General features: G+C 45.8%; 1 protein-coding gene across 1 annotated transcript in view; it reads left to right on the top strand.

The window, feature by feature from the left end:
• Positions 1–24,597, top strand: part of LOC120052349 (transcription factor SOX-6-like) — a 183,676-nt gene that overhangs the window by 90,545 nt on the left and 68,534 nt on the right. The window contains exons 5-7 of the mRNA XM_038999204.1: positions 7,754–7,843; positions 16,730–16,902; positions 17,968–18,036. Coding sequence (XP_038855132.1) covers positions 7,754–7,843; positions 16,730–16,902; positions 17,968–18,036 — 332 coding nt within the window. The remainder of the gene's footprint in view (positions 1–7,753; positions 7,844–16,729; positions 16,903–17,967; positions 18,037–24,597) is intronic.

The raw sequence follows: 24,597 nt of genomic DNA, 5'->3' as shown, positions 1-24,597 counted from the left end.
CTTCTACCCTGAGCTTCCCTTTTACACTTATACCTGTTTACACTTCTCCCCTTCTCTATCCTTCTACACTTCTACACTTCTACCCTTCTCTACACTTCTACCCTTCTCTACACTTCTACCCTTCTCTACACTTCTATCCTTCTCTACACTTCTACCCTTCTCTACACTTCTACCCGTCTTTACACTTCTACCCTTCTCTACACTTCTACCCTTCTCTACACTTCTACCCTTCTCTACACTTCTACCCTTCTCTACACTTCTACCCTTTTCTACACATCTAACCTTCTCTACACTTCTACCCTTCTCTACACTTCTACCCTTCTCTACACTTCTACCCTTTTCTACACATCTAACCTTCTCTACACTTCTACCCTTCTCTACACTTCTACATGTCTACCCTTTTACACTTCTACCATTCTGTAAAATTCTAGGCTTCTTCTCTTCCCTTCATCCACCAATCCAACGGTTTTGAATTTAAAATACAATTATATTTGATATATGCACCAATTACAATGGGTTTAGACTTACCTTGAATTGTTTGCTTACAAGCTCTTCACAATGATGCAGAATAAAAAATATATAATTCGAAGAAACATAGGCGTTTGGGATTTCTGCATCACTGGGCTGTGTGTGTGTGTGTGTGTGTGTGTGTGTGTGTGTGTGTGTGTGTGTGTGTGTGTGTGTGTGTGTGGGTGTGGGTGTGTGTGTGTGTTTCCCTTTGTAATCCGTTATAGTCTACAAGCATTGGAGCTTTTTGCATGTTTGATGCCTCATCGGGGGTCATAGCAGGCTTTCTTGTATGTGTCAATGCCTGTGTCTCTTTCCTTGTAAGCAGTAGTGCTAGCCTTTAGTCCAGCATGGATATTGCCTGTGAACCATTTTTTTTTTTATACGTTCGTATAATTACTGTGGGGACGACTTGGTCTACAGATTTATTGATGAAGCCCCTGACTGATGTGGTAAACTCCTCAGTGCTATCAGATGAATCCCGGAACATAACCTAGTCTGTACCAGCAAAACAGTCTGGTAGCCTCGCGTCTGCTTCATCAGACCACTTACGTATTGAGCACATCACTGGTACTTCCTGTTTGAGCTTTTGTTTGTAAACAAGAACCAGGAGAATAGTGGTCAGATTTGCCGAAGGGAGGACGAGGTAGGGCCTTGTATGCATTTGTGTGGTTAAAATATAAGTGGTCTACCGTTTTACTGCCCCTAGTGGCGCAGGAAACGTGTTGGTAAAATTGAGGTAGAAACTTGGAAGCTTGTGGGTCAACTGACCTGGTTGATCAGTTGACTAGGTAGTACAGAGAGACTAGTATGCTACTACACCCTTCAGCCAGCCCCCATCCACCCTCTGTAAAATAGCTGCTTGCAGGCATTCTCCAAACGTGGGCAGGATTAAGTTGCACCAAGATGCTGATCTTGGGTCAATTTTGCATTTTCCCCACTAATGGTTAAGGGTAAGATCGGGTAAGGTTGGCAGATCCTAGATCTGTACCTAGGGGAAATGTCACCCTGGAGCCCGTGGCAGTTAGATCCAACAAAAGCGAGAGGAAGAGCAGGTGTCATCTGACAGATGAAAATAGTGTCTCAGTAACGGACACCGTGCTAACACACACACACACACACACAACACACACACACACACAACACACAACACACACCACACACACAACACATACAACACACACAACACACCACACACACAACACACACAACACACATCTGACTTGGGCCTCTAATGGTTTTACAGCAATTAGATCTTGTAGTGGCTAGCTGGCTACAGTACACACCTGGTCTGTTTTACTCTTGTAGTGGCTAGCTGGCTACAGTACACACCTGGCCTGTTTTACTCTTGTAGTGGCTAGCTGGCTACAGTACACACCTGGCCTGTTTTACTCTTGTAGTGGCTAGCTGGCTACAGTACACACCTGGTCTGTTTTACTCTTGTAGTGGCTAGCTGGCTACAGTACACACCTGGCCTGTTTTACTCTTGTAGTGGCTAGCTGGCTACAGTACACACCCTGCCTGTTTTACTCTTGTAGTGGCTAGCTGGCTACAGTACACACCTGGCCTGTTTTACTCTTGTAGTGGCTAGCTGGCTATAGTACACACCTGGCCTGTTTTACTCTTGTAGTGGCTAGCTGGCTACAGTACACACCTGGTCTGTTTTACTCTTGTAGTGGCTAGCTGGCTACAGTACACACCTGGCCTGTTTTACTCTTGTAGTGGCTAGCTGGCTACAGTACACACCCTGCCTGTTTTACTCTTGTAGTGGCTAGCTGGCTACAGTACACACCTGGCCTGTTTTACTCTTGTAGTGGCTAGCTGGCTATAGTACACACCTGGCCTGTTTTACTCTTGTAGTGGCTAGCTGGCTACAGTACACACCTGGTCTGTTTTACTCTTGTAGTGGCTAGCTGGCTACAGTACACACCTGGTCTGTTTTACTCTTGTAGTGGCTAGCTGGCTACAGTACACACCCGGCCTGTTTTACTCTTGTAGTGGCTAGTTGGCTACAGTACACACCTGGCCTGTTTTACTCTTGTAGTGGCTAGCTGGCTATAGTACACACCTGGCCTGTTTTACTCTTGTAGTGGCTAGCTGGCTACAGTACACACCTGGCCTGTTTTACTCTTGTAGTGGCTAGCTGGCTACAGTACACACCTGGCCTGTTTTACTCTTGCAGTGGCTAGCTGGCTACAGTACACACCTGGCCTGTTTTACTCTTGTAGTGGCTAGCTGGCTACAGTACACACCCGCCTGTTTTACTCTTGTAGTGGCTAGCTGGCTACAGTACACACCTGGTCTGTTTTACTCTTGTAGTGGCTAGCTGGCTACAGTACACACCTGGCCTGTTTTACTCTTGTAGTGGCTAGCTGGCTACAGTACACACCTGGCCTGTTTTACTCTTGTAGTGGCTAGCTGGCTACAGTACACACCTGGTCTGTTTTACTCTTGCAGTGGCTAGCTGGCTACAGTACACACCTGGCCTGTTTTACTCTTGTAGTGGCTAGCTGGCTACAGTACACACCTGGCCTGTTTTACTCTTGTAGTGGCTAGCTGGCTACAGTACACACCTGGTCTGTTTTACTCTTGTAGTGGCTAGCTGGCTACAGTACACACCTGGCCTGTTTTACTCTTGCAGTGGCTAGCTGGCTACAGTACACACCTGGCCTGTTTTACTTGTGTGTGCGTGTGTGTGTGTGTGTGTGTGTGTGTGTGTGTGTGTGTGTGTGTGTGTGTGTGTGTGTGTGTGTGTGTGTGTGTGTGTGTGTGTGTGTTTGTGTATGTGTTTATGTGTGTGTGTTGGGGTGGGTGTTTATGTGTTTGTTTGTGTGTGTGTTTATGTGTGTGTTCGCACATGTTTTCATCCCAATGGTTAATGCATGATACCTAGAGCACTGACGCCTAACTAGAGAGCTGTCAGGATCCACCAGCCAAATCAACTCTCCTCCCCTACTACATCAAATGGACTGAGTAGAGAAATAAAATGACAATGACAGCTACCAGCTACTGTTGCCCCAGCTACTGTAGCCCCAGCTACTGTTGCCCCAGCTACTGTTGCCCCAGCTACTGTTGTATCAGAAACATACACTATACTTTATTTCGAGGTGGGAGGAGGTCAGTACCCAATAGTGCAGTTGGAGAGAGAGAACAACTGGACAAAGGATTTATGTCAGAGTGAAAGCATAAAACTCAACATACTGTATGTCCAAATACCAAGAGTCAGGCCAGAGGGGAAAGAAGAAACACCAGGAGTCAGGCCAGAGAGGAAAGGAGAAACACCAGGAGTCAGGCCAGAGAGGAAAGGAGAAATACCAGGAGTCAGGCCAGAGAGGAAAGGAGAAACACCAGGAGTCAGGCCAGAGAGGAAAGGAGAAACACCAGGAGTCAGGCCAGAGAGGAACGGAGAAACACCAGGAGTCAGGCCAGAGAGGAAAGGAGAAACACCAGGAGTCAGGCCAGAGAGGAAAGGAGAAACACCAGGAGTCAGGCCAGAGAGGAAAGGAGAAACACCAGGAGTCAGGCCAGAGAGGAAAGGAGAAACACCAGGAGTCAGGCCAGAGAGGAACGGAGAAACACCAGGAGTCAGGCCAGAGAGGAAAGGAGAAACACCAGGAGTCAGGCCAGAGAGGAAAGGAGAAACACCAGGAGTCAGGCCAGCGAGGAAAGGAGAAACACCAGGAGTCAGGCCAGAGAGGAAAGGAGAAACACCAGGAGTCAGGCCAGAGAGGAAAGGAGAAATACCAGGAGTCAGGCCAGAGAGGAAAGGAGAAACACCAGGAGTCAGGCCAGAGAGGAACGGAGAAACACCAGGAGTCAGGCCCGAGAGGAAAGGAGAAACACCAGGAGTCAGGCCAGAGAGGAAAGGAGAAACACCAGGAGTCAGGCCAGAGAGGAAAGGAGAAACACCAGGAGTCAGGCCAGAGAGGAACGGAGAAACACCAGGAGTCAGGCCAGAGAGGAAAGGAGAAACACCAGGAGTCAGGCCAGAGAGGAAAGGAGAAATACCAGGAGTCAGGCCAGAGAGGAAAGGAGAAACACCAGGAGTCAGGCCAGCGAGGAAAGGAGAAACACCAGGAGTCAGGCCAGAGAGGAAAGGAGAGATCCACTCTTTAGCACACACACACACACACACACACACACACACACACACACACACACACACACACACACACACACACACACACACACACACACACACACACACACACACACACACACACACACACACACACATCCTTATATCAGTGTTTAGGACAACTGCTGGTGTGTGTGTGCTGCGTGTTGCGTGCTTGCTACTAGGTGTGTATGTGAGAGATGGAGCAAGAGAAAGACAAGGATGATATCTCTCCTCTCTACAAGTGGTGATCTCATGGGAGGCTGCTGTAGGCAGTAAATGCTGGCTCTAAGCTCCTGGCAGTGGCCTCCCTCCAGGACTGTTGATGCTTGCCTGCTGCACACCGTCACACGCCTGTGGTTTCTGTTAAACACCATAAACACTTGCTTTTGGCACAATGCTGAGGCAGCCAGGTGATAAAAAGTCTGTTTACACCAAGCACAATCTCTGATACTTGGCGGGCCCAACAGATTTACAATGACAGCTCTGCCTGTGTGTGTTGGGGTCTGTGTGTCTGTGTGTCTGTGTGTGCGTCTGTGTGTCCTCTTCTCCTCCCTATTTTCTTCCTCCTCTCCCACTCATCTCTTATCTCTTCTTCTTCCTCCTCCCTTCTTCTCTTCCTCTTCATCACCCTCCGTTTCTTCCCTCTTCATTCCCTTTTCCCCTTCTCCCTCTCTCTCCCTTCTCCCTCTCTCTGCCTTCTCCCTCTCTTCTCCTTGTCTCTCCCCTTCTCCTTATCTCTCCCCTTATCTCTCCACTTATCTCTCCACTTCTCCCTCTCTCATTCTCTCTCCTTCACTCCCTCTCTCTCCCTCGCTCCCTCTCTCTCCCTCGCTCTCCCCTTCTCCCTATCTCTCCCCTTCTCCCTCTCTCTCTCCCCTTCTCCCTATCTCTCCCCTTCTCCCTCTCTCTCTCCCTTCCCCCCTCTCTCTCCCCTTCTATCTCTCTCCCTCTCACCCCTTCTCCCTTTCTCCTCTTCTCCCTCTCTCTCACTCTCTCTCCTCTTCTCCCTCTCTCCTCTTCTCCCTCTCTCTCACTCTCTCTCCTCTTCTCCCTCTCTCCTCTTCTCCCTCTCTCTCACTCTCTCTCCTCTTCTCCCTCTCTCTCACTCTCTCTCCTCTTCTCCCTCTCTCCCCTTCTCCCTCTCTTCCGTTCTCTGGACTTTGTTCACAAGTCGTTTATCACCTGAATAGCCCCTCTACGTTGGGAAGGTGTGGACAGTGTGGTATTTTTATCCATTCCCCAATCTAAACATCACTTGATCCTCACTCTGTAGGGTTAAGAAAGGAGGGAGAGATAGAGACCCATCTAGGGTAAAACACATCTCATCCTCCTTTCCTCCTCTCTTCTCCTCTCCATCCTCATTTACTCCTCTCTTCTCCATCCTCATTTCCTCCTCTCTTCTCCTCTCATCCTCATTTACTCCTCTCTTCTCCATCCTCATTTCCTCCTCTCTTCTCCTCTCCATCCTCATTTACTCCTCTCTTCTCCATCCTCATTTACTCCTCTCTTCTCCTCTCCATCCTCATTTACTCCTCTCTTCTCCATCCTCATTTCCTCCTCTCTTCTCCTCTCCATCCTCATTTACTCCTCTCTTCTCCATCCTCATTTACTCCTCTCTTCTCCATCCTCATTTCCTCCTCTCTTCTCCTCTCCATCCTCATTTACTCCTCTCTTCTCCATCCTCATTTCCTCCTCTCTTCTCCTCTCCATCCTCATTTACTCCTCTCTTCTCCATCCTCATTTACTCCTCTCTTCTCCATCCTCATTTCCTCCTCTCCTCTCTTCTCCATCCTCATTTACTCCTCTCTTCTCCTCTCCATCCTCATTTACTCCTCTCTTCTCCATCCTCATTTCCTCCTCTCTTCTCCTCTCCATCCTCCTGTGTCTCGCGCTCCCTTCTTCCTCCTTTTCTCTTCAGATGTTCATCAGTGTGGGGGGGTATAAATCGTATAAACCCCCCCCACACACACATGCACACGCACGCGCACACACAGACACGCACGTTTCCCTCGTACAGCGCCAAAGCACAGACGTAGAGTAGAGTTACAGGTTGTATTTTCTTCCCTAAGTGCGTCTATAAATCCTCCCTCTAATTGTGTTTTATGCGAGGCCTAACAGACTGTATGTTTAGCTCTCATAGTGGGAGAAAGACACTCTTCCCTTGGTTGTAAATAGTCTACCAAATATATACAGTACATGTCACGCTAGGCGTCCTTTCAGGTTGAGAAGACAAATTATCAACAAATTACAGGGGATTTTGATGGCAAAATTGCATCTTGTTATTAGGAGTTGGACTTCCATGTTTTGAGTACACAGGGTGGGAAAGGCCTTTTGGAATTTGAAATATGTTTTGAAGTTTGCCTCTTTTGTAAGCATTTACATTCTGTTTCTTATGGGCTGCATCTCATACATAGTGCATTACTTTGGTTAAAAGTAGTGCACTACATAAGGAATAGGGTGCTATTCGGAACGCATCCATTGCCTCCCTTTAATTGACCATTGTTCGTGTTCATCCCATGGGATCCCGCACAGCATGAACTTATTTACAATAATCATAATCCAGTGTTAACATGCTAGGCTTTAATGGGGCTGAATAACTTGTGTCTCAAATGGCACCCTATTCCCATAGGGTCCTGGTCAAAAGTAGTGCACTACATAGGGAATAGGGTGCCATTTGGGACAGACTTCAAGTTAGTTGTATTCCCCCTTTTGAGAGCCTCATGACCACAATAGCCTATGCGCAACCCTCTCAAACAAAAAATTAAGCCGTTAAAATGCCCATGTGCTTATGAATACTTGTCCTTTTGTTAGGATCTAGTCCCACAGATGAGCCATTGTCCACTTAACCATTTTTTATCTAGAAAATCCCTTTGGGGGGTTTCCATACTGGAAGAGAAGAATGCCTTCTTGACTGCTTGACGTCTCCGATATCTCTCTCTCTCTCTCATACACACTGGGGGCATAGAGATGAATGCTGAGCATAATATTCAGAGAATCTAAAGAGACCCATTGAGAGATTTAGTGGAGTGGTTTCCATCGCATTCTGCTTAGCCAATAACATGTACCTTGATTGACAGAACCAGGATACTATCTTGTGTGTCCCTCTCCTCCTCTCTCCTCCTGTAGAGTCGTCCTGTATGGAGAGACTTCTGTCTAAGGACTGGAAAGACAGGATGGACAGACTGAATGCCAGCAAGCTCCTAGGAGAGGTCAAAGGTGAGACTTTGCATCAAAGATGGCTGTTATTCACCGGGTATCCCCCACTCTATTGTAGTTACACTGCATTTGGAAAGTATTCAGACCCCTTAACGTTACAGGCTTATTATAGAATATATTAAATGAAAAACAACCTCATCAATCTACACATAATGCCCCATAATGACGAAGCAAAAACAGTTTTTTAGAAATGTGAGCTAATTTATAAAAAAAAAACAGACCTTATTTACATAAGTGTTCAGACCCTTTGCTATGAGACTCGAAATTGAGCTCAGGTGCATCCTGTTTCCATTGATCATCCTTGAGATGTTTCTACAACTTGATTGGCGTCCACCTGTGGTAAATTCAATTGATTGGACATTATTTGGAAAGGCACAAACCTGTCTATATAAGGTCCCACAGCTGACCGTGCATGTCAGAGCAAAAACCAAGCCATGAGGTCGAAGGAATTGTCCGTAGAGCTCCGAGAAAGGGTTGTGTTGAGGCACAGATCTGGGAAAGGGTAGCAAAACATTTCTGCAGCACTCAATGTCCCCAATAACACAATGGCCTCCATCTTAAATGGGAGAAGTTTGGAACCACCAAGACTCTTCCTAGAGCTGTTCACCTGGCCCAACTGAGAAATCGAGGGAGAAGGGCCTTGGTCAGGGAGTTGACCAAGAACCCGATGGTCACTCTGACAGAGCTCTAGAATTCCTCTTTGGAGTTAGGAGAACCTTCCAGGAGGACAACCATCTCTGCAGCACTCCACCAATCAGGCCTTTAAGGTAGAGTGACCAGACGGAAGCCACTCCTCAATAAAAGGCACAACAGCCAACTTGGAGTTTGCCAAAAGGCACCTAACGGACTCTCAGACCATGAGAAACAAGATTCTCTGGTCTGATGAAACCAAGATTGAACTCTTTGGCCTGAATGCCAAGTGTCACGTCTAGAGGAAACCTGGCAACATCCCTATGGTGAAGCATGATGGTGGCAGCATCATGCTGTGTGGATGTTTTTCAGCGGCAGAGGCTGGGAGACTAGTCAGGATCGATGGAAAGATGAACGGAGCAAAGTATAGAGAGCTCCTTGATGAAAACCTGCTCCAGAGCGCTCAGGACCTCAGACTGGGGTCAAGGTTCACCTTCCAACAGGACAATGACCCTAAGCACACAACCAAGACAACGCAGGAGTGGCTTCAGGACAAGTCTCTGAATGTCCTTGAGTGCCCCAGCCAGAGCCTAGACTTGAACCTGATCGAACATCTCTGGAGAGACCTGAAAATAGCTGTGCAGCGACGTTCCCCATCCATCCTGACATAGCTTGAGAGGATCTGCAGAGAAGAATGGGAGAAACTTCCCAAATAAAGGTGTGCCAAGCTTGTAGCGTCATACCCAAGAAGACTCGAGGCTGTAATCGCTGCCAAAGGTGCTTCAACAAAGTACTGAGTAAAGGGTCTGAATACTTATGTAAGCATTCTTTTCATGTCCAGGTTGTAATTATAACTTTGATTAAATGTATGTATGAAAAAGCAGTCCACTTTCTAATGTGTGTATTCCTCAGCAGTAACTTTGACAAGCCTATTCATGAGGTGGGGTAAATGCTCTTATGTGCAAAGTAAGCAAATCCAAATTTGTAGTTAGGAAAGCTAACTGATTTCAGTGTATTGTATTCAATTCAAACGCCCATTAGGACTAGCTTGTGAATAGACACAGGTGGAGGAGGGTTACATAGAATCGCACACAGGCATGTTTTAGCTTATGGTTTGAAAATTGAATATCATATCAATTATGCTTTTACACACACACATAGAGAGAGAGAGAAAAAGCCTCATCCATTAGTTGGCGAGGCACAAGGTCTACTGCTTCATTAGCATGCAAACTAAGAGGCTTTAACGCATTAAGACCCACAGCGGGTTGAATGATGAATCAACAAGTGCTTTAGTGTGGTTAACATCTATACAATTCTACACATGCTTTTAGGATTGGCCGTGAGGCTGTATATTGTATGAAAGCTGACTTTCAGAGATGACTGTCTTTACACCCATACCCACCGTGGGCATGCACGAACGCACACCCCAGTGGAGGCTGGTGGGAGGAGCTTATAGGAGGACTGCCTCATTGTAATGGCTGGAATGGAATAAATGGAATGGTATCAAACATGTGGAAACCAAATGTTTGATAACATTCCATTCATTCCATTCCAGCTTTTACAATGAGCTCGTCCTCCTATAGCTCCTCCCAGCAGCCTCCACTGACACACACATAAACACAGTGGATGGGAATTATTTGATTTGAAACAGTTCCCTTTTTATTTCACCATACTTCAGTCCTCCTCAGTGTCTGAGTAACATGGGCACAGGCTTATTATATCTGATAAAACAATAAAAAAAGATAAGTAATAACTGATATCCTGCTGCAAAATCATTCAAGAATCTAAAAACATCTTACGCAACATGTTTCAGACATAATTCTCCTGGCATTGTAAAAAAGGAAAAAAAGACTGTTTAGGATAGATGCAGTGAAATGTGTTGTTTTACAGGGTCAGTCATAGTAGTACGGCGGCCCTGGAGCAGATTAGGGTTACGTACCTTGCTCAAGGCCACATCGACAGATTTCTTTGGTTACTGCCCCAACACTCTAGCCGCTAGGATGAAAAGTTCGATTGAGGGAGATATCATTGTGTGCGTCTCAAATGGCACATTATGTGTGCGTCCCAAATGGCACCCTATTCCCTACATTGTGCACTACTTATGGACAGAGCCCTATAGGTCCTGGACAAAAGTAGTGCACTATATAGGGAATAGGGTGCCATTTGGGATACAACCATGGGATTCAACCAGCTTTCTGAATCCAAACCTCTCATTCCTCATCAATCTGCTCCTTCTTAGCGGCACTCTGAAAGTGCCATTTAGATTGCCCACTTAGAAATGGCAGCATTTCCTCTGCAGATAACGTAAAAAATACACAGAAATTGGAACAGGATTGTCATTGAGCCTCCTCACTTCAACTCTCATACTTAAGCAGCTGGAGCTGTCTCTCTCTCGTATTCATTTTCTCTACGTCTCTCTTTTTGTCTCGCTCTCGCTCTCCGACTCTTCGTCTCGCTATCTCTCGCTCTCCGTCTCGCTCTCTCTCTCCGTCTCTGTTGCTCTCTCTCTGTCTCTCTCTCTCTCCCTCTCTCTTTCCCTCTCTCACTCTCTCTCTCTTACACACAGAGCACTCTGTTCCACCAGCTGTGTCCTCACTCCAAAACACTGTGATTCAATTCAAACGGCAGACTCACTTCTTAATGCTTGACATGGAACGGGGACTAACCACTGAGAGAGATAGATGGATAGATATAGGACTGTTTTGCTGTGAATCACACACAACACAATCAACATATTTGTTCATTCACAGTTATCTTTAGTCTTGACGAATCTTACAATATTCTCCCTGATTTTTCCTCCCGTTGGCCTGAGAAAACCTGTGTAATAGAGTGTCCGGTAACATTAGTGTACCACTCTTGGGTTTGAATCTGTGCCGTTTAGTTTTTTTTCTTGATAAAGGTTTAGGGAAGGAACCAGCCTAATATACAGAAGCAGTTGAGGTTCATTGACTATCTATCATCTATTGAAGGTGGTCTACATACAGTGAGTGGACAGTTTATTAGGTACACCCATCTAGTACCGGGTCAGACCTAGGGCTGTGGTGGTCATAAAATTTTGTCAGCTGGTGATTGTCAAGCAAATAACCACAGGTCTCACGGTAATTGACCGTTAATTAACAAACACTTTTAGGGCCTCCCGGGTGGCGCATTGGTCTAAGGTACTGCATCACAAGCAGTGCTAGAGGTGTTAATACAGACCTGGGTTCGTTCCTGGGCTGTGCCACAACCGGACGTGACCAGTTTAGACTGGTCTAAATGAATATGATGTGAAGAAAATCTAGTCTATTTCAGAAGAACAGAATGGCATACTCTGAGTTGTCCTTGTAAGGCCCTGATCTGGCTTTGCAATATGGCTGTGGGCTACACTAGTTAATTTAGCAGACAAGATTTGTGTAGAATTCTGTGGCATTTTTTTATAGTATGAAGAATACAATTGAACATAGCTGAATGAAATAGAAAGGACATTTTCTCTAATCGATTTGAGGGAGTGCGCTCATGTGGCTATTTTGTGTTGAGCGGTTAACAAAGAAAAAGGTACTTCTATATGCTTCATTTAGAGTTATTTATGTAACTTTAGTTGTGATGCTATATGTTTCGATTTTTAATACATTCTAAAGCTAGATGATGCGACTCTGATTTGAAAAAAGTCCCATGAAAGGCACATGAGCTCTACTTTGTTTTTTGCGCAGGCTTTACACACTTCATCAGTCTTTCATTCACAATTTCACAATTTCCTGGCTGCATCCCCGTTGTTTGGCCGTAATGCCCCTTAAAAAAAATCCATGTCTTTTGAGGCTAGTGATCATTGTGCCCTTGGGCTGACTATAATAATTACAATTCCCTTCTCCCGGCTGCATGCCGAAGCACCCACCTCTCACTCACATGGCTCTCCGTCACGTGATCGGGTCTTTCTCACAGGCTACAAGTGAAGACGGACACATCGGGGATGCAACTGCACGCATCATTATCCAATTCCGAGGCGCATATTGAAGATATTGGAAGAACTGTCCACATTTACTTTTTGTCAGCCAACAAGATGAGTAGGCCTAACGAACAGCCAAAGGACTAGACTATAGCAATTTACTAGTACAAAAGTTGACCTATTCTGTAAGATAAATAATTATTACAAACATAGTCTGGGACAGTTGTGGGATGCGATAGATCCCAAATTAATACAACCACTAGCATAAAATAACCTGTTCAAGCAGTTGCCATACCAAGCGGTGATGCAGCCAGTCAAGATGCTCTCAATGGTGCAGCTGTAGAACATTTTGACGATCTAAGGGCCCATGCCAAATCTTTTCAGCCTCCTGAGGGGGAAGAGCCATTGTTGTGCCCTCTTCACCACTGTGTTGATATGTGTGGACCATGATAGTTCCTTAGTGATATGGACACCGATAAACTTGAAGCTCTCGCCCCGTTCCACAACAGCCCCTTCGATGTGGATGGGGGCGTGCTCGGCCCTCCATTTTCTGAAGGCTGTAGGCGGTCTCATTGTCGCCGGTGATCGAGCTTATAACCTTTGTGTTGTCTGCAAATCTAATGATGGTGTTGGAGTCGTGCATGGCCACGCAGTTGTAGGTGAACAGTGAGTACAGGAGGGGACTAAGCACGCACCCCTGAGGGGCCCCCGTGTTTAGGGTCAGCATGATGGATGTGTTGTCGCCGAACCACACTACTTTGGGGTGGCCCGTCAGTAAGTCCAGGATCCAGTTCAGACGGAGGTGTTTATTCCCATGGTCGTTAGCTTAGTGATGAGCTTGGAGGGCACAGTGGTGTTGAACACTGAGCTGTAGTCAATGAACAACATTCTCACATAGGTGTTCCTTTTGTCCAGGTGGGAAAGGGCAGTGTGGAGTGCAATAGAGATTACGTCATCTGTGGATCTGTTAGGATGGTATGCGCATTGGAGTGGGTCCAGGGTGTCTGGGATGATTGTGTTTATGTGAGCCATGACCAGCCTTTCAAAGTTATTCATGGCTACAGATGTGAGTGCTACAGGACGATAGTCATTTAGACAGGTTACCTTGGCGTGCTTGAGCACGGGGACTATGGTGTTCTGCTTGAAACATGTAGGTATTACAGACTGGGTCAGAGAGAGGTTGAAAATGTCAGTGAAGACACTTGCCAGCTGGTCAGCGGATGCTCTGAGTAATCGTCCTGGTAGTCTGTCTGGCCCTGCTGCCTTGTGAATGTTAACCTGTTTAAAGGTTACACATCAGCTACGGAGAGCGTGACCACACAGTCATCTGGAACAGCTGGTGCTCTCATGTATAGTTCAGTGTTTCTAGCCTCGAAGCACGCATAGAAGGTATTTAGATTGTCTGGTAGGCTCTCATCCCTGGACAGCTCGCGGCTGGGTTTCCCTTTGTAATCTGCGATAGTTTGCAAACCCTCGCACATCCAACGAGCGTCAGAGCCAGTGTAGTAGGGTTTGATCTTGGTCCTGTAGTTACACTTTGCCTGTCTGGTAGTTCGTTGGAGGGCATAACAGGATTTCTTATAAGCGTCCGGATTATGGCAGTTCTAGCCTTTAGCTCAGTGTGGATGTTGTTTGTAATCCATGTCTTCTGGTTGGAATATGTGCGTACGTCACTGTGGGGACAACGTCGTCGATGCACTTAATGAAGCCGATGAAAGATGTGGTAAACTCCTCAGTGCCATCAGAAGAATCCCTGAACATATTCCAGTCTGTGCTAGCGAAACTGTCCTGTAGCTTAACATCCACTTCATCGGACCATTTCCGTATTGAGTGCGTCACTGGTACTTCCTGTTTGAATTTTTGCTTGTAAGCAGCAATCAGGAGGATAGAGTTATGGTCAGATTTGCCAAATGGAGGGCGATGGAGAGCTTTCTATGCACCTCTGTGTGTGGAGTATAGGTGATCTAGAGTTTTTTCACCTCTAGTTGCACAGGTGACATGCTGGTAGAAATTAGGTAAAACGGATTTCAGTTTTCCTGCATTAAAATCACTGGCCACTAGGAGCGCCGCATCTGGATGAACATTTTCTTGTTTGCATATGGCCCTATACAATTCGCTGAGTACGGTCTTAGTGCCAGCATCGGTTTGAGGTGGTAAATAGACAGCTATGAAAAATATAGATGAAAACTCTCTTGGTAAGTAGTGTGGTCTACAGCTTATCATAAGGTATTTTAACTCAGGCGAGCAGAACCTCGAGACTTCCTTAATATTAGAGATTACGCACCAGCTGTTGTTAACAAAGAGACACACACCCCCTCCTCTTCTTCCCCGACGCAGCCGTTCTGTCCTGCCGATGAATTGAAAAAAACATCTAGATTTATATTGACCATGTCCTTGTTCAACCACGACTCAGAGAAACATTGAATATTAGTTCTTCAGATCACGTTGATAGGATAGTCTCGAATGGAGCTCATCCAGTTTGTTCTCCTGTGATTGCACGTTCGCCAATAGCAAGGGGGTTAGAGGCAATTTATTCACTCTTCGACGTAGTCTCGTCAGGTATCCCGCACGCCGGTCTCTATAGCGCCGTCTCCTCATTCGAGTGTCGGGATTTGGGCCTGGTCCGCGATAATCAATGTGTCTTTCGCCTCTGACTCCTCGTCCAAATGGAGGTTAGTGATCGCTGTTCTGATGTCCAGAAGCTCTTTTCGGTCATAAGAAATGATGGCGGAAACAATGTGTACAAAAAAAAGTTACGATAGTCTAAGAAAAATATACAAAATAGCACAATTGGTCTAAAGCCCGTAAAATGGCCACCATTCCCTCCGACGCTATTACTCATTGCACTTATAGAAGAAGGAAGGTAGAGGATGATGTCAATTTCCCCTGGGCTTCATCCATCCTCAGGCTTTTATCGTTACAGCAAGAGGTCCATAAAGGATGTATCCCAAATGGACCCCTATTCACTTCATAGTGCACTACTTTGGACCATCATAGTCAATAGATGGAACATAGAGTCTTCAAGTGTATTCCGGTGAACATTGGATAATGTCTAATGTATTTGACCATCTGCAATTTGAGCGGCAGTTAGCCTAGGTTAGAGGGGCGGTGCTGCTACTGAAAGGTTGCTGGTTTGATTCCAGGACCGGGTGGAAAAAATCGGAGAAGTTTTGAGGCAACTATTAGAGGGTTGCTAGTTACAAATCATAGAAAGATCTGCTGCTGTTGTGCCTTTGAAGAAAATGTCTGTCTCGTATGGATTCATAAAGTATTCTTCTTTAATTCAATAACATATATGTATAATGTAGAGTATAATGGGCAATGTATTACTCTTTACATGCAGTGGAGAATGGTGCAATGGAATGGAAAAGTGAACCATTGTTAACCAGATCTGAATGCATGCCAAATGGCATCCTGTACCTTATATAGTGCACTATAATTGTCCAGAGCCCTATGGGGCCCTGGTCGAAAGTAGTGCACTATGTAGGGAAAAAGGTGTCATTTGGAATGCATCCCTACAGATGCACTAATATCACTCTTTTACCTAGTCTAAGATACAGTCCACCCCAGTCCTTTTCTATACCAACTGTAGGAAGGAGAGGTCGCGGCAACACAAGTGGCACAGTTCAGAGATGGGAGACCTTGAATGGAATATAGCAGATAGAAAATGATCATGTTTACATTCATATCTCACTTATGTGAGGTGAGTCATGGATGTATGTTTTCTCTCTCTCGCTCTTTCTCCTCTCCTCTCTCTTTCATACCACTTTCTCTCTTTATTTTTTTCTCCTATCTCTATCCCCCATCCTTCCTTCTCTCGCTCTCTCTCTCTCTCCGTTTCTCCTCTCTCTCTCTCTCTCTCTCTCTCTCTCTCTCTCTCTCTCTCTCTCTCTCTCTCTCTCTCTCTCTCTCTCTCTCTCCCTCTCTCCCTCTCTCTCTCTCTCTCTCTGTTTCTCCTCTGTCTCTCTCTGTTTCTCCTCTCTCTCTCTGTTTCTCCTCTCTCTCTGTTTCTCCCCTCTCTCTCTCTCTCTCTCTCTCTGTTTCTCCCCTCTCTCACTTTCTGTTTCCCCCTCTCTTTTTCTGTTTCTCCCCTGCCCTCTCTTTCTCACCCTCCTTTCTTCTGTCTCATCCCCTCTCTCTCTCTCCATCCCCTCTCTCTCTCTTTCTCCCCCCTTCTCTCTCTCTCTCTCTCTCCATTCTCTCCCCCCTCTCTCTTTCTCCTCCCCACTCTCTCTCTCTCTTTCCTCTCCCTCCCTCCCTCCCTCCTTCTCCCCCCACTCTCGCTCTCTCTCGCTCGCTCTCTCTCTCTCGCTCTCACTTTTTCTCTCCGTCAGGTACCCCAGAGAGTTTAGAGGAGAAGGAGCGGCAGCTGTCCACCATGATCGGCCAGCTTATCAGCCTGCGGGAGCAGCTCCTGGCGGCCCACGACGAGCAGAAGAAGATGGCTGTGTCACAGATGGAGAAACAGAGGCAGCAAATGGAGCTGGCCCGCCAGCAGCAGGACCAGGTGTGTGTGTGTGTGTGTGTGTGTGTGTGTGTGTGTGTGTGTGTGTGTGTGTGTGTGTGTGTGTCTGTGTGTGTCTGTGTGTGTGTGTGTGTGTGTGTGTGTGTGTGTGTGTGTGTGTGTGTGTGTGTGTGTGTGTGTAAGTGTGTGTGTGATGAGTCGAGTCTGAACATGTGTGTTGACAAATTATGTTTGGACAAGTTCTTTATTCCCATCACCCTATTATGAGACAACACATTCCATCACATCACAAAAGAAAAGTGAGCATGAACAGTAGATGGACACATTCCAATATTAGCCTGCTGTTTAGCTGTTCAGACATGATGGAATAATGACCTGTATTGACGCCACTGAGAAGGCATGCCTAAATGAATCCTGACACATGTTTGGGTGGGCGACGTCCCGCAATGAACAGCCTGTAATTAAATACATCAAAATAAATATCAAAAATGGGCCAGCAGTTTGTATTCTATTTATTTCTCACTGAATAGTTGGAGTAAACACGCCACCTTTGGTAGTTTGACCTTGTGACCCAACCGTGTGGTTGGGCAATTCTAGCTGTCAGGCATTGTCCCTGATGACAGGTAGCCGAGGGGGAGTAAGGCTTGTGCCAGTCAGTCGTAAACATGTCAATCTCACTGTCGATAGCGTCTCTTGAACACGTGCTACTGCCAGTGTTACATAATCCACTATGTTCACTTTCGTCTCCCAATATATACATCTTTGTCTCATTTTTGACTCAGCCCTTTCCCCTGATTTTCTCTTTTCCCTCCTGTTGCTGCCCTCTCTGTTCTATCACCTTAAATGTGAAAAATACATATTTGTTTAAGCTCAAATTCCCTTCTTTCACATCATCTTGTCTTTAGTCATTCTCTTATTTTATAATGTCTTGTTTTTGTCTCGTTCTTTTCTCACTCTGTTCTGTCGGTCTTGTATCCTTAGCTTGCTATGTTCAAACTCAAAACTCATGGCATTCGCTTTGTTCTGTGGTTTGTCTTTTTCTCCTCAACATCTCACATCTCCTTTTCTCATTCGTGTCTCATTCTCTTCTCACTCCTGCCCTCTCAGATTGCGAGGCAACAGCAGCAGCTCATGCAGCAGCAGCACAAGATCAACGTTCTCCAGCAGCAGATACAGGTCAGTGCTGACTAACGTTCTCCAGCAGCAGATACAGGTCAGTGCTGACTAACATTCTCCAGCAGCAGATACAGGTCAGTGCTGACTAACGTTCTCCAGCAGCAGATACAGGTCAGTGCTGACTAACGTTCTCCAGCAGCAGATACAGGTCAGTGCTGACTAACGTTCTCCAGCAGCAGATACAGGTCAGTGCTGACTAACGTTCTCCAGCAGCAGATACAGGTCAGTGCTGACTAACGTTCTCCAGCAGCAGATACAGGTCAGTGCTGACTAATGTTCTCCAGCAGCAGATACAGGTCAGTGCTGACTAACGTTCTCCAGCAGCAGATACAGGTCAGTGCTGACTAATGTTCTCCAGCAGCAGATACAGGTCAGTGCTGACTAACGTTCTCCAGCAGCAGATACAGGTCAGTGCTGACTAACGTTCTCCAGCAGCAGATACAGGTCAGTGCTGACTAACGTTCTCCAGCAGCAGATACAGGTCAGTGCTGACTAACGTTCTCCAGCAGCAGATACAGGTCAGTGCTGACTAATGTTCTCCAGCAGCAGATACAGGTCAGTGCTGACTAACGTTCTCCAGCAGCAGATACAGGTCAGTGCTGACTAACGTTCTCCAGCAGCAGATACAGGTCAGTGCTGACTGCTCACTGTACCTATTCATTCTCTCTTATCTTAGTCATGTGTTCATACACACACGTCCACATGCACACACACGTGTATCAATCAAATCAAATTGTATTTGTCACATGCTTCGTAAACAACCGGTGTAGACGAACAATGAAATGCTTACTTAAGGGACATCCCAACAATACAGAGACATTTTTTTTTAAATAATAGAAAAATAATAACACGAGGAATAACTACACAATGAGTAACGATTACTTGGCCAATATACACAGGGTACCAGTACAGAGTCAATGTGCAGGGTATGAGGTAATTGAGGTAGATATGTACATGTAGGTAGGGGTAAAGTGACTAGGCAACAGGATAGATAATAAATAGTAGCAGCAGCCTATGTGATGAGTCAAAAGAGTTAGCGCAAAAGGGAACAATGCAGATAGTCCGGGTAGCTATTTGGTTAGCTATTTAGCTGTCCATTTAGCAGTCTTATGTCTTGGGGGAAGAAGCTGTTCAGGGTGTTGTTGGTTCCAGACTTGGTGCATCGGTACCACTTGCCGTGCAGTAGCAGAGAGAACAGTCTATGATTTGGGTGGCTGGAGTCTTTGACAATTTTTAGGGCCTTCCTCTGACACCACCTGGTATAGAAGTCCTGGATGGCAGGGAGCTTGGCCCCAGTGATGTACTGGGCTTTATGCACTACCCTCTGTAGCGCCTTGGGGTCAGATGCCAAGCAGTTGCCATGCCAAGCGGTGAAACAGCCGGTCTAGATGCTCTCAATGGTGCAACTATATAACTTTTTAAGGGTCTGAGGGACCATGCCAAATCTTTTCAGCCTCCTGAGGGGAAAGAGGCGTTGTTGTGCCTACATCGCGACTATGTTGGTGTATAAGTAAGTAGCCTTACCTGGTGTGAGCCCGGAATGGAGGAGGAGCCTATCTCCTGTTTCTGTAGTTTGAGGCAGCTTGAGTACCCCACTTGGACAGGACGCTAGTCTATCTCCTGTTTCTGTAGCGTGAGGCAGCTTGAGTACCCCCCTTGGACAGGACGCTAGTCTATCTCCTGTTTCTGTAGCGTGAGGCAGCTTGAGGACAGGACGCTAGTCTATCGTAGGGCCTTACCTCCAATCTATCTCCTTAATGCTGAGTGCCTGGTCCCATTTTTATAGTTTTTGGTATGTCTCGGCCAGGGATGGAACTCACAACCTTCCACTCTCATGGCGGATACTCCTTAGTTAATTCCTTAGTGATGTGGACACTGAAGAACTTGAAGCTCTCGACCCGCTCCACTATAGCCCCATCGATGTGGATGGGGGTGTGCTCAGTCCTCAGTTTCCTGTAGTCCATGATCAGCTCCTTTGTCTCAACTGATGTTGAGGGAGAGGTTGTTGTCCTGGCACCACACTGCCAGGCCACGGATCTCTTCCCTATAGTCTGTCTCATCATCGTCGGTGATCAAGAAAGCACTCACAAATATCCACACACACACACACACACTAATCGCTGTAATTGACCTGTTTATAGGGGCTTCATTTGCTGGGTCATGTCTTGATCAATACACTATTGTATCCCTACTATGAGCTTCTCTCTATTACCTCTTCTATTCATCAACCCCGTCTCCTTCCTTTCTCCACACGTTTACTCCTCTAGTTCGCTCAATCATACTGTTCATCTATTTTCCTCTCGCTACAGTACTTGCTACTTCCCCCCCGCCACTCCATTTCTCACACTCTTTCACACTCACCTACGAATATCCCCCGCTTGTCTCTTTCATTCTCGTTCCTTCTACCGTAAACTGTTGCAGAGTTTTCTCTCATTCTCCCTCTTCACAAAACTAACTTTTCCAACTGATCCGTCTTCACCACTGGTGCTGACTGGTTGTAAAGACACTGACCCAGAGAGTCAGCTCACTGTGGCTGGGGAAGGCAGTGAGCAAGGGCCCCTTGTTCTCTGGCGCTCTGGAGGTGTTGTACTTTTAACAGGGCTTTCTTTTACAATGCCCCCCTCTGCTTTTAATAAACCACAGATCTGAGTTCATTAGGACCGGGCCTCAGGGGGAGGGAGGGAGGTTGTGTGTGTGTGTGTGTGTGTGTGTGTGTGTGTGTGTGTGTGTGTGTGTGTGTGTGTGTGTGTGTGTGTGTGTGTGTGTGTGTGTGTGTGTGTGTGTGTGTGTGTGAGACAGTAAAAATACTAGTCTCTATGATCACACTGCTTTACGGTGTGTTTTAATGTTGTTGAGAGAAGTTTGGTGTTGGCACGTCTGCAGCTGTCAAGAAGTGCAAACATAATCGGCATACAGCAGACCTGGGTTCAAATACTATTTGAAATCTTTCAAATACTTTGAGTGTTTCCTTTAGCCTCCCTGGAGTGTCAGGTGGGCGGGGTTCTACACTTTTCAGACTTCAGACTCTATTTTCTCTATTGTTACAGGCAAGCTCAATCGAGCGGAGATTAAGTATTTGAAATAGTTTCAAATAGTATTTTCAACCAGGTGTGTCATACAGTGCCTGTCAATGCATTGTTAATGCTCTTAAACATGCTAAGTCATTTGAAAGAGCTATGTAAACTTTGATTGCATTGAACAATGCCATTGAGCACACATCAACTCCATCATCCCAGACACCCTGGACCCACTCCAATTCGCATACCGCCTCAACAGATCCATAGATGACGCAATCTCAATTGCACTCCACACTGCCCTCACCCACCTAGATAAGAGGAATTCCTATATGAGAATGCTTTTCATTGACTACAGCTCAGCGTTCAACATCATTGTCCCCTCCAAGTTTGTCACATAGCTTAGGACCCTGGGACTGAACACCTCCCTATGTAACTGGATCCTGGACTTCCTGACGGGCTGACCCCAGGTGGTAAGGGTAGGCAACGTCACCTCCGCCACACTGACCCTCAACATGGGAGCCCAACAGGGGTGTGTGTTTAGTCCCCTCCTGTACTCCCTGTTCACCCACGACTGCAACTCCAACACCATCATCAAGTTTGCTGATGACACGACGGTGGTAGGCCTGATCACCAACGACAATGAGAGAACTGGCGGTCAGAGAACTGGCAGTGTGGTGCCGGAGCAACAACCTCTCCCTCAACGTCAGTAAGACCAAGGAGCTGATCGTGGACTACAGGAAACGGGGGGGCACGCCCCCATCCACATCGACGAGTCTGTAGTGAGAGCTTCAAGTTCCTCTGTGTACAAATCACGTTGAGGATTATAATAAATACCGCTTTGATGTCATACAAGCAAACAAGAGAAAACTGAAGCCATTTACAGTATGAACTTTTATGATCACTATGTTGATGTTCAGTTACAAGATGGCACATGTTATACTCTGGGTTGTCCTGAACACAATGTTTCTCTTATTTTGAAGAAAATGAGCTGCGTAACACAAACTTGAATGCATTCACACACTTGAATGGACTGTGTTCCAAACAAAACCCCTACAGTTGTACTTGCTTCAGTTCCTCGATGGCAACGCTAGGAGAGCTCAAAACGGCCCCTTACGGTTGGATCTTTCCTTGACTCATAAAAGTGCATTGAAATAACTTTGCCACTAGATGTTGTACAGAAGAGACACCAGTTAAACCTCTCACTCAAACCGTTGTACTAGTTTCTTTCCTATCTTGCACCTATTCCAAAATGTCAGTGAATTTTCTTATTATGTTACCGAATGTATCCAGAGTATTTTCAGATTTTGTTATCAACCAAAGTGGCGAAAAGTACAGTAAATATAAAATTCGAATCGCTTTAGGCCCATTTCCAGCAGTGTAAAGGGTTAAACACACTGGCAGCGCAGCAGCACGAGAACAGACAGTCTGCTACTACTTATCACCTCCAGACCTACTTATTCTAGGGCCCAATGCTCTAAGGGACTGACCAAGGGCTACTGTTTGGGGTTCATACCCTGGGCTGTGTCACAAATGGCACCCTATTCCCTACATTTTGCACTACTTTGGAAAAAGAAAGAAAACGTAGTGCACTACATAGGGAATAGGGTGCCATTTGGGATTCAGACGTGGCATGTACTGTACCTCGGGGCCATCCAGATGACATCAACATGATCCTGTGTTAAATTCTGTACCCCCGTTCAGATCTTTACTTCCCAGAAGTAAATTGTTAAACAGATTAAAGATGATTTGAGGCATTTACTGTAAGTCCTTCATTCATAGCAATTTGGATGAATGGAAATGACCAAACTTTTCCCTTTTTATGAATCCAAAGTACAACCGTTTATGTAGAATATGTTGTTTTTCTTTCTCTGGGTGTAATGTGTGTTTGTCAGTCTTGTGTTTTATTGTGAGGGAGTGCCCAGTTCAAAGTGTCACCGGTTTCCTGTCATGTGGTTTTAAATGTTCTGTAGAAACAGTAGGGAACTTCCAAGGGTTAAAAGAAAGCTTCCGACAGCCTCCCGATTACACACACACGCCACACGCCACACACACGCACACATTTCCTCAGGGCCACAAAGGCAGGCCCAAACCCCAGAGGCCGGGCCAAGCTAACCGGACTAATTAATGACCGCAAACCCACACTCCTCCTCTTTTCATCGCTTCATTCTGTCCTCTCTCTGTTCTTCACCTACCTCCTCTTGCTTACATTTTCCCTCACTTTTTTTTGTACTCCTCATCCCTCCCTTGTTCTTCACCTCCTATTGGAAGACGTGTATCTGCTCCTACTCTTCCCTTCGTGTTGCTTTTTCTCATCTCTTTTTGTTCCCCTTCTTGATATTTTTAATTAGCATATTTTTTATTCCTCGCCTCCCTATTCTAACATCCAGCCCCTCTCTTCTCTCTCCCTCTCATCAGTCTTTTCAAATGTTCTTCACCTTGTATTTTCTATTTTATTTCCTCATGTAGAATAGTTGTATTCTCTTTCCGCCCTTAAACCTGACCTTGTCCATTCTACCCAGTAGGTAATGTTGTCGCTCCTTACCAATCAGGTGTAAAATGAAGTAAGCTCTCTTGTCAATAGCCAGTATAAGAATTGCTGCTGTGAGGTGAAGTCTGTGCTGTTAGTCCACTAAAGCCACGTTGAGACCTAATAGTGCACACAAATGACCAATAGATGCCCACCTCAGCAACCAGTACTGGACACAATGGCCCGTAAAGCCGTTGGGCCAACTGCAGTGTTGAAACAAATTCAGCAACTATGGAAAATGACAAGAATGGTGTGAACCATTATGGTAATTGGCTTGTAAGGGATTTGTCTAGAGCTAATGCTGCTGTCAATGCACACAGTGACAGAGGATATGTAAATCAGGTGTGTTAGTGCTAGGGCAAAAACTAAAATGTGCGCGCGCCCCTTTGGGTCCCCAGGACCAGGATTGGGAAACACTGGCTTAGTGTATTATGATTTAAAAGATGATGATAATCTGTGGGTTGAAAGCATACAAACTGTAGCTCTGCCTACCTAGCGGACGGACAGGAATCTCTCTATTTCTCCCACTATCCCTCTGTCTTTCTCTCTCTCTCTCTCTCTCTCTCTCTCTCTCTCTCTCTCTCTCTCTCTCTCTCTCTCTCTCTCTCTCTGTCTCTGTCTCTGTCTCTGTCTCTGTCTCTGTCTCTGTCTCTGTCTCTCTGTCTCTGTCTCTGTCTCTCTCTCTCTCTCTGTCTCTCTCAATTCAATTCAATTCAATTCAAGGGGCTTTATTGGCATGGGAAACATGTGTTAACATTGCCAAAGCAAGTGAGGTAGATAATATACAAAAGTGAAATAAACAATACAAATTAACAGTAAACATTACACATACAGAAGTTTCAAAACAAAAAAGACATTACAAATGTCATATTATATATATACAGTGTTGTAACAATGTACAAATGGTTAAAGCACACAAGTTAAAATAAATAAGCATAAATATGGGTTGTATTTACAATGGTGTTTGTTCTTCACTGGTTGCCCTTTTCTTGTGGCAACAGGTCACAAATCTTGCTG

The sequence above is a fragment of the Salvelinus namaycush genome, chromosome 8 (assembly GCF_016432855.1).
Source record: "Salvelinus namaycush isolate Seneca chromosome 8, SaNama_1.0, whole genome shotgun sequence".
In the NCBI taxonomy this organism is placed as follows: Eukaryota; Metazoa; Chordata; class Actinopteri; order Salmoniformes; family Salmonidae; genus Salvelinus; species Salvelinus namaycush.
Note: the sequence above shows the minus strand (reverse complement) of the source record. Positions and strands in the feature narration are given on the sequence as shown.